Source organism: Geospiza fortis, unplaced genomic scaffold, assembly GCF_000277835.1.
Source record: "Geospiza fortis unplaced genomic scaffold, GeoFor_1.0 scaffold55, whole genome shotgun sequence".
Lineage (NCBI taxonomy): Eukaryota > Metazoa > Chordata > Aves > Passeriformes > Thraupidae > Geospiza > Geospiza fortis.
Genome location: NW_005054308.1, coordinates 7,001,843 through 7,011,968, shown reverse-complemented (window position 1 = coordinate 7,011,968; position 10,126 = coordinate 7,001,843). Strand labels below are relative to the sequence as shown.

Below are 10,126 nucleotides of genomic sequence, written 5' to 3'. Positions count from 1 at the left end.
CTTCAACAACTGCTGAAGAAGGATTCTTGCTGGAGACTTTAGAAGGAATAATTGAGTTTGCCACTAGGAGGAAATTTTGTCCTATTTATGCTGAGATATGAAGGAATGTTTCTTGTGCATTTTTCCAATCTCACTGGGAGCCAAGAGTGAGCCACTGAGCAAGAAGGGCATTTTGTGGCAGAATCCAAGCCCACAGCAGAGCACTGGATCCCTAGGGAATTGTGGGAGACCAAACCGGGCTGATCCAGGATAGCCTGCCCTTGGGAAGCCTCTCCTTCAGGCCCCAGTGCTTGGGAATCTTTTGCTCTTTGCAGCCTCAGGGTTCACTGGCCCTTCCAAGAGGTATTAATTCTGTCCCTTGCTGATTCTGTATTTAAAACTTACCAGTGGGGAAGACACCACTTGTGGATGCTGGAGACCCTGGTTCTCTAACCTTGGCCTGTGGGATGCCTGGTGCAAAGGCACTTGTGTGTCTCAGCTTTCCCAGATGATACCTGGGAGTGAGGATATGGCAAGGGGACTCCTTCCACACCTGTGACACCAAGTGCCCCACAAGAACATGACATTAATGAGTGCAGTTTACCTCAGGAGCTGTCGGTATTTGCATAAATGTCCAACACCCTTTAAATCCCCTTCTCTTTTCCCCCCTCAACAGGCTTTTGGATGAGGGATTTAGCAGGTCAGTTGTGTGAAAACTGAGTGAGAAGCATCTTAAATGTCCAAGCCTCTGAAACAGCATGGGAGCTCCTAGGAAAGCTGATCCTGGTAGGGATTTTTGGACCAGTGCTGGTTCTGAGTTTTCTCTGAGCTGGACATGTCTTCCCTCTCTGTAAAAACAAGCTAAAATCCTCTAATAGCCCTCCTCAAAAAATAACCCCACAAGACTCCAAACAAAGCAAAATCATTAATTTTGAACCCAATGAATATTTAGTTTCCTGACTCTTGGGTAAATATTAGATAGATTCCCAATTTCAACCTGAAGCAGTTTATTCGGCTGCTGTTCACAAGTCAGACACAGCAAAAATCAAAGAAATCTCTTTTGATTCAGGTTGGGTAATATTGCCTGAGGGGTAACATCATTTTCATTTCCACACATCCAGCACTGGCACAAAACGGCATGGACAGGTATGAGAAATGGATCATGGATCCTTGGTTCTAAAATTCCAGCTGATAGTTTCCTTATTTTTTGTGTAAATAATAATTACCAATAAAAATGTTGCTTCAAAAAAAGAGAATGTGAAAAGAAAAACACCATCGCATTTGATAAAGCAAAATCCTTTGCAGTACTGCCAAAAGAAAAGAAAATAAAATAAAGAGAAACCAAAAGAGAGTTAAAACAAATATAGCTGTTAAATAAAAGATCCAGGTACCAAAGAGCAAAATTTAATGAAAGCCAAAACTGTTAAATATGGAATCCTGTTGAGAAAAAATGTCAATGTCTTCAAGAGTTTTACCATTACTCTATTTTTAAGAAAAGTGTAGTAAAAATACATATTACAAGTTTACATTTTCCACGCTTTTGTCCTATTCACCTTTTTTTTTTCTTTTTTTTTTTTTGTTTTTGTTGTGTAACCCCTCCACTGATCAAAAGCCTTTCACAGCTGCATCTCACATCTTCATGTCACAGGTGGCCAGAGTTCTAGCAGTGCTGCTGCTCACGAGACTGCTGTGACCTGCTGCCATTGGGTCCTGCTCCTGGAGGAGGATGGGGCACTGGTGGGTACCAGCAGCCTGTTCCCACCACACTGGCCCAGAACACGACAAGAGCTGGGACAGGAGACTCATCTGAGGGCTCTGGACATGGAAAAAAAGAGCTTGTGCTGATAAGGATGCCTCCACTTGTGCTAGCGCTACACAGAACTGACATTAAAACTAAGAAAAGCAGGTTAAAAAGAATGATAAACAACAGAAAGTGGCCTGAAGTGGTGCTTGGAGTGGCTGTTAACAGAGTTCATGTTCAGTGATGAGAGATGAAGATCACAATGTTCCCAGTTTTGGACAGAGGAAAACATTGGCACAAGACATGCTGTGCCCAGGCTTAGGACCTTGACTCTGACTTGCTGGTCTCCAAATTGTTGCATGACAAGTGGATAAGTGGAGCAGATGCTTCAGACCAGGCTGGTGTTAGAAGTGGTAAATGTATTGCTCTGCACAGTCATACACTAATGGAAACTGGATTTCACACAGTTTCCAGCCTTATTCCCAGATTCTTCTCATAGACCCGTGCCAGTCATTTGCCTGCATAATTTTCTCTTCACCTTCCCTTCTTTCCTGGCTCCTCTCTTGCTATGTTGCAAAAAACAGAAAAGGGTAAAGAAAATGAGAAAAAGCAGCTCAGAATGCTCCAGCAGCAGCTCAGTCCCTGGACAGGTATTTGTTGGATTCTGTGAGAACCTTTGAACTTTATTTGCCATAAGTGGGATGGGACCAGGCCAAGTGGGCTCACTGTAGCCCCTGCCCCACAGATCTTCTCCCTCACCAGATGTTCCCCTGGGAATCCTTCACTTGAGAATGTCACACCCCTGAGGTCTCTCAGGCCCACCAGGGTGGGAAGCATTTGTCTGTCCATGCCAGAGATTCACAGAATGAACCTTTTGTGTGGTTCTGGAAAACCATTCTTGCCCCCTTGACCTCCAGGCCTGTGGCTGGACCCCCAGCTGCCTGTCTGGCACTGTGGGTTTCTGCAACACCAAGTCTGGGGTCAGCAGCCTGCTTTCCTGACTTGTGGATGCTTCCCTCTCTCTGAGGATACGAGTGGGAATCTGCTACGGTTGGCTTTGTACCCAGACAGTCCCCAGCTTGGTGGAGAGATTGAGTGTGACCAGCACTGATGCTGCTGAACGTCATGGTTGCTTGAATTAAGCTCTTGTATGATCTCCTCCTTGGTTTGCTTCAGCAGCTCCTTCCAGGAATCCATTCTGGCCAGCTACCTACAAAATGTCCCTCTGAGTTAGGAAAGAATGGCCATAAGGGGATTTCAGAGCAGGAGGGCAGGGTGGTCCCTGTTGCAGCCCATGACTTGTAGCACGTTGCGCTGGTTGATTGGCAGCTGTCTAGAACTGGGTGTCTGGAGATGGCCTGTTCCTGGCCCAAGGTGGTTCCCTTATGTGACCACCAGAAAGGGAGCACACACAGAAGCTAAGCAATGAAGAAATGGTTCACAATTGCTTATTAGCCCCCCAATAACCTGGGCAGGAGAGTCACACGTGAGGGGAATAAATACCACATTTACTTTCCCTCTTCAGCAGCCGACTGTGACCTCAGACCAACCCTCTGCTCCAGTCTGCCACTCTCCACTCCTGGCACGTGATTTTCCTCTTGAATCACCGTTCATCGTCTCTGGAAGAATTACTGCTTTGTCCTCACGCTACCTGGGGTTTCCAAACTCACCCATCACTTCTCCCCTGTAAAACAGCCTCGTGTTTGTGTTCAGGTTTCTTCCTGCATCAAGTCCTTCGTGCTGCAGGGAGAGCTGGGGGCAGCTCTGTCTGCCTCGCTGAGATAACTCCACAGCCCAAGTTCACCACAGAACAACAAAGGCAGAACCACGATGGACAAAAGAGGTCAATGCTGACGCCCTGCACTGAGTTCAGCTCGCCACATATTGGTCTTTCTTTTTTTTGCCTTTAGTAGCTCAGACGTTGTGGTTTGCATCCCAAACTAAACCAGATTGAAGGACTGAGCAGGGAAGGGGGAAAGGGCTGATGTTACCCTGACACCACAGGAATTAGTAAGAAAAAATATATATATTGCACACACTAAGACTTATTAACAACCAAGTTAAAACAAAATGGCATAGTCCTCATTAGTGTTCCAGTGGTTCTTTGATCAGGGATGGTTCATGAGTCTGTAAAATCCCATTACACTCTCCTTATTGCAGTACAGACCTGTTTCTGTTCTCCTGCCAGTGGATCTGTTTGCAAATAAAAAGGGAAATTTATTTGATTTCCTTGAGAAGATCCATCCAATTGTCCCTTCTGTCATCATCGTTTGTCTTGTTGGTGTTGAATATGTTTTTTGGCTCTGGAGAGGTGGAGTTGGGCTGCCCCTGCTCTCACCCAGGAAATGGGTCAAAAGGCCAATTATAATCCCGTAGCTCCCAGGGACATGCCAGTGCTGTGGCTCATGCATGGGATTGTCTGCATGGATTTGGGGAAATCGTGGCTGACCACACGTCCATTTTCTCCACTGCCTCCTGCTGCAGCCGGCCTGGGAAGGGTTGATGTCCGTATGGCTTCGTTGATTGATTGCTGTGGGATTAAACAAAAACCCTTTTTAGGAAAGACGGGGGGGTCTCCCCCTGTCCTTTGCAATGTTGGAGAAATTACAATATTAACCAGTGTTCTTTCTGTAACTGTTCTCCCCTTCCTTGTCTCCATTCAGACTCTCACTTTCTGCATGTCCCCACTGCATCTGCTCTGTTCATTCACACCTCTTCTACATGCAAAATTAAATGTTTCAGCAGTATTTTGGGGTATAAAGCATCAGTGCCATATGCCAAAAACCTCTTCAAACTCTACAACATAAGAACAGTCATCCTGGATCTGAGCAGAGGTATTTTACACACTTCCCCCATAGAGATGCTATTGCTACTCCAGGCCTGTTATGCATGGTGGGCTCTGATTCACTGCAAACATATGTTTAACTTTCCTCATGTGACAACTTGAGCATGTGCCTGTGTTTTTGTCTAGTGATGACTGAGGTAACTAGGAAATGCAATCCTAATTCAGGAAACCAAATTTCATCTTCCTGTTCCAGATCCATCCAAAACATTCACTTTCAAAGATCTAAGGAAACCACCTGCTTAGAACAATTTAACTAAAAGATAAAGCCAATTTCGTTTCTTTGCATTCAAGCTATGTCCAAGGGCACCATCATTCTTTCTGGACTGGGATATTCAGGTGAAGAATTATCCCTAATAGATAAATCTGGAATAGCTATTGAGCTATTGCATTCTGACACTTTTCTTGCAGTGCATTTGTGCCATACTTAGCTTTACAGTGGGCACAAATGATAATCTAATCTTTGTAGTTCCATGGACACTATTTGTTCATATTATTTTACCCCTGTGCTCAAGGTAGCTCTCATTGCCTGTGGAATTTCCTGGACCTCGATGGGAAAAGAGCTGTAGCACATTTTCAGTGCATTAGAAATGTTATTATTGCTGACAAAACACTGAGCGTGCTGTGAAATGGGGACATAAAACCCAAAAAAGCAGTTGCTTATTTTCCTTTTGATTCTGGGTGAGTTTCAGTGGAATAAAAACCTATTTGGATTTTTTGAAACTCACTGCGTGCTTCATATTTCCATAACAATTTCCATGCTCATGGGAGAGGTCAAGATGAGGAGCACAAGGGATGTGTCACACATCCCTCTGCCTCCCCTAACACCACGGTATGTATATAAGGGATTGCCCAAATATACTTGCTCCGCAGGTGCTGCCTTAAAATGTCTCTCTCCAAGGCTCTCAAATCTAATCCACTCTCGACACAACACTCAGAAATTCAGGCACATCAGAATTTAGGGCTGAAACAGATCTCCTGGGCTGTAGGAAATATGCTTCTGCAAGACCACGACAGGGTGGAGTTTAAAAAGCCATTACGGGAGACATTGGAGGCCAATTTCTCTCAAAGAGGATCCATAATTCTGGGATTTGGAGGCCCACATCATCCATTCCAGGGCAACAATGCTCTGAGCATGTATTGGTGTTGTCAGCCTGGAAACGGTGCCAGCAGGGTGCCAGCAAAGGGAACAACAGGATGTGAATCATTACTGCACTCTCCCAGTTTTATCTTGCTGTTAAGAGCCTGGGTTTGGGGATTTTTCCATATTGCAGCACCAGCTGTATCCCACCAGCCCCAGCACACTTCATCCATGCTGCACACACATTGCCATAGTCTGCCTTCATTCATTTTAAGGAATTTCAATGTGTTTCTGTTGCTGCTTGTGCTGTGGTTTTGCCCTGTGTCTGGATTTTGAATTAGCATTCTGCCACATGTCTGATCTTGCATCAGCTCCCCATGACAGCCCATTTGACCCTCTCTCAGCTTCCTCAGATGCTCCTATTCCTTTCTAGCGAGCTGAGTGACACAGTCACTTCATTATCCCTATGTCTTGGCTTTCCACCCATGGTCTGCATCCGTCTCTGAAGGCAGCTTTGGAGCCGGGGGAGGATCAGAGAGGAGGTGTGAAAGGCCGTGGAATGGGTTGCCACCTTCATCCGCTTTGATTCACTTCTGGACTTGTAACAAAACTCGATTAAGGCAACCAGCATGGCGAGTCCGAGCCCACCGATGAGGATATAGAAAACCCCCGCCACATTGCTGAGGCTCAGCGCGCTCGTCTTGTCCTGGAAGACACAGGAGAAGGGAGGGAAAGGAGGGCACACGGGAAAGGAGAACAGCAAAATTAATATGGGGTTGCTCTGGGAAGGATGCTGCACAACATAGCAGTACTGGCATTACATCATCTTCCTCTTTAAATGAACAAGTGACATTTCTAAGAGCGTTTTTCAATTTTTAATTCGTTGTCTAGTAAATCTAACGTTTCCCTCACACAAACAAATAAACATTTCCTCAGCAATGTGACTCTTGGTAAAGGTTTGGGATCTCTGTTTTTTAATCAGCTAACTTAAATGCTTGTTTTATCCAAAATGTCTAGTTTGAATTATTGATTAAAGGAGGAAAAAAAATTGAAGTTTTCCTCCTCTGTGACATTTGCTCGTCCCTGATGTCTTGCCTGAAATAACCTGTTCTCTTGGAAATGCTCATTCCTTCATTCCTAGATTGTTTCCCCCGCAAATTCTGTTGCTGAGCAACACATTGAAGTGGATGGGCTTTTTTTCCATTTTTTTTTCTCTTCCTTTTCGATTCTGGGGTTGAGGTGACACCTGAGCTGTCCTCAGAAACTCATTTGATTTCTATGTAATAAGGCAGTTATTTCATATGCAATCAAGGCCTGCTGATGCATGTCTAAGCTAATTATTTGGTTGGCAATAAATAGGGCTATTAATGAGCCGCAACTTTTAGTCAGCAGCCACATTCTGATTTTACAATTGCCTAATGAATCGTCAGGGCTCTCTGGGGAAGAGACAAAGCCCAGAAAGACTCATTTCACTGTGAGGAAAACCAAGTTCCCACACCTAACCCTGGTGTCACCCCTTGCAGCTTTCAAAACCTTCTCCTCCACGATGACCAGGTCAAGTTGGGATGTGAGGATAATCTGGGCAGCAACAGGATCCCAAACTTGACTCAGCTGCACATGCAAGGCTCCTGTTTCTAGGACAGGCTTTCTCTACAGTGAACCAGACAGAGTGCCCTGCTCCATGCTTGCTGCTGCTCTGCAATTTTCACTCCATATCTATTTGACAGCACAGATTCCCCAGGGCCAGCCCAACAGCTCAGTGCAAATCTGCTGGGGCCACCAGAGCCTGAGCAGCATTGACAGCCCTGCTCTGTGGATGTGGGAGGGAAACTGCACGTGGCTCATTTGAGATGTAGCCACACATTTAAAGGAGAACACTGGTGCCTGTGGAAGTGTCTGCAGCTGGTAATGAAGCCTCTGCACAGTTCTTGGTGTTCCTCTCTGCTGCTCCATGGACACGTGGACTGGTGGGTGGCACAGCCTGTTCCTTGCCCTTGTAGGACAGTTGATTCTTGGCAGGTTTTACAAGAAGCAACCCACAGTTTTGGGGAGGGGAGGGGATTCAGGAATCAGAAAGGGATATTGCAGTCAAAAGGGTCCAAACTGGAACTTCAACATGAGCATGGAAGGTTTCACTACAGGGCAGTCAACCTGACACTGGTAAAGTCTTTCAGGCAAGTATGTTTTTGCAAAGGACTCTGTCTTCTTCTATATTAGGGTTTGGTGGCAAAAAAGTCAACCCTCAAGGCATGAAAACATCTCAATTTTCACAATTAAAAAAACCTCCTGTAACAGAAGAGAATATGATTTTTTTTTAATTAGAAGAAGAGTGGGTTCCAGTCAAGAATGCTAAAGATATTTTTTCTTCTATTTCTCCTTCACCTACACATCTTCAAGTGGGTCATTGCATGGACCCACTGTCCATGCAAGCTGCCAAGCTTCTGCCCAGCTGGAGTTCCCACTGTGGGCTCTGGTACCATGGGGAGAAACTTTCCATCCTGAACCCTCTGCGGAAAGATGCAAAGGCTGTTATGGGGCCATCCCTGCTGAGTTTCAGTTGCTGGAAAAAACTCCATGAGTGACCTCATTTTCTGTGCTTTGCTGATTGATCACTTTGACGAGGGACTTGTCATGGTCACCATGTGCTGGTGGAAAGATTGGGTTTCTCCCTTGTGTAACCTTCATGCACTGGTCAGGTTGTAGTCTTGATGCTTCCTGTGTGCTCTCTGTAATGAGAGATTTCTGCAAATATCCTCGTAATTTCTGCAGTTTCAATATTTGAAAGATTATTTCTCTGGTCATTTTCTATCTGCCTTCATGCCGTTTTTCCCCCAGGCTTGACTGTATATTTGTTCAGTCATCTCTTCTCTGCAGATTGTTGGGTGTACTTTTAAGAACCAATTGGGAAATGCTGGGAGTTTTTTAGTGGAGATGTAAAAAAGCAGAGCAATTACTCAGAAGAAACTGTGTTACAACATGAGGTACTTTGCCCTTTAAAATTCAGTCTGAAGGGGCTGTCTCATCTTCAGGGAGGGGTAAAGACACTAGAAGGGGCTGCCCTTCTCAGCATCCTAATCTTTTAGCCTGGCTCCTTAATGAAATTAAGCACATGATTAGCACATGCTCTCTGCTCAGAGGGAAGAATGGGGACAGGGACGCAGGTGGAGCAGCCTGTTTATCTGTGTATTCCTAATGATTGTCAGCCTAATCTTTCACCTTGATTTAACAGTAGTGTGGAAATCTCCACAATATCAGAAATGTCCAAGCTTTGTGCAAAAGGATGACACTCTAGACAAGAGAAAACCCATTGATGCTCTCCTTCAAATAAATGGATCAGTGCCATCCATACTACAGTCTTTGACTTGCAGCCAATGATCCTTAGGAAATCTGCCTTCCTTGGCTCTGTTGGGCATGGGAATACACAAATTTCAGGGTTTATTTGCCATGATATTTATTTCCTCCCCCAGTTTGGGGTTCATGGTCCAATGAGGCACCTCCTCAGCTGGCTGCAGTGGCAGAGCAGTCTGGCAGCCAGGAAAGGCTGCTGGTTCTTAATTCCCACTCTCCTCTCATGCCAGCAGCAAAACAACCAGTGAGAGAGAGGAGATGACCCAAAGCAGTTTCCTGCATCAGCACTAGAATTCATTTTAGAGCTGTTATATTTTTCTTACATTTACTTTGCAGTGGCATTATTATTATTGTTATTGTTATTACTCTTATTACTGCTGTTCCTATTATTACTGTGACACTCTGGGTGAACTGAACATTGTCTTATCCAGAAGGCAAAGAAAAGCATTGGGAGACACAGTGGTGGGGAAAGATACAGGGAAGGAAAAAGCAGCCTGAGTTTCACTTCTGCTTCCTTAGTAAGGTTTCTCCCAAGGAGCCAAAGGCAGATTCCCGGGGCACTGAGGAATGCTGAACTGCAGGAGCACGGCTGATGGCACAGCCTGCTGCTATGAACAGGCTGAGAAGTGAAACTGCTCCTGTGGTGATGCTTGACTTCTTGCAAATCCTCCTTTTAATATCCTTTTTCTTCCTTCCCTCTCCCAGCAGGACGTGCAGAGATGTTCTTTGGGCAGCAGTGACATCTCCTTGCTCCCATCAGCTGCAGGACCTGACCCACATGAAGGGTCAAAGGCCCTGAGTGCCCCACTGAGGCTCTGCCTGCTGTTTCCATGCGTGATCCTGTCCCAGTAATGCTCATAATAACAAAAATCCCCAAATTATTCTATGTGCTTGAGAGGACACTCCCCTCCTCTCTGCTCAGGCTCTGTGACTCCAGATGCTCTCCTGCAGAGCTGCCCATCCCTGAACCAGCTTGTTAGTGGGAGTGTAAATGTCACTGCTCGTCTCCCGCAGCAGCAGAGCCCTGACGTGGGGGGAAGATTGGCAGGTGAAAAGAGAAAGAAAAACCCATCTTCCCAAAAGAAAAACCCATCTTCCCAGCCTTGTTGCTGCAGCAACCAGGCACCTTCCTGTC

At 45.4% G+C, this 10,126-nt stretch overlaps 1 protein-coding gene across 2 annotated transcripts in view; it reads right to left on the bottom strand.

Annotated features, from left to right (window-relative positions):
• Nucleotides 1–969: 969 nt before the first annotated feature.
• Nucleotides 970–10,126, bottom strand: part of GRIA1 (glutamate ionotropic receptor AMPA type subunit 1) — a 121,098-nt gene continuing 111,941 nt past the window's right edge. For both annotated transcript variants that reach the window (XM_005418752.2, XM_005418751.2), the window contains exons 15-16: nucleotides 6,215–6,349; nucleotides 970–4,271 (exon numbers count right to left, since the gene is read on the bottom strand). In XM_005418752.2, the coding sequence (XP_005418809.1) occupies nucleotides 4,083–4,271; nucleotides 6,215–6,349 (324 nt within the window). In that variant the 3' untranslated portion in view covers nucleotides 970–4,082. The remainder of the gene's footprint in view (nucleotides 4,272–6,214; nucleotides 6,350–10,126) is intronic.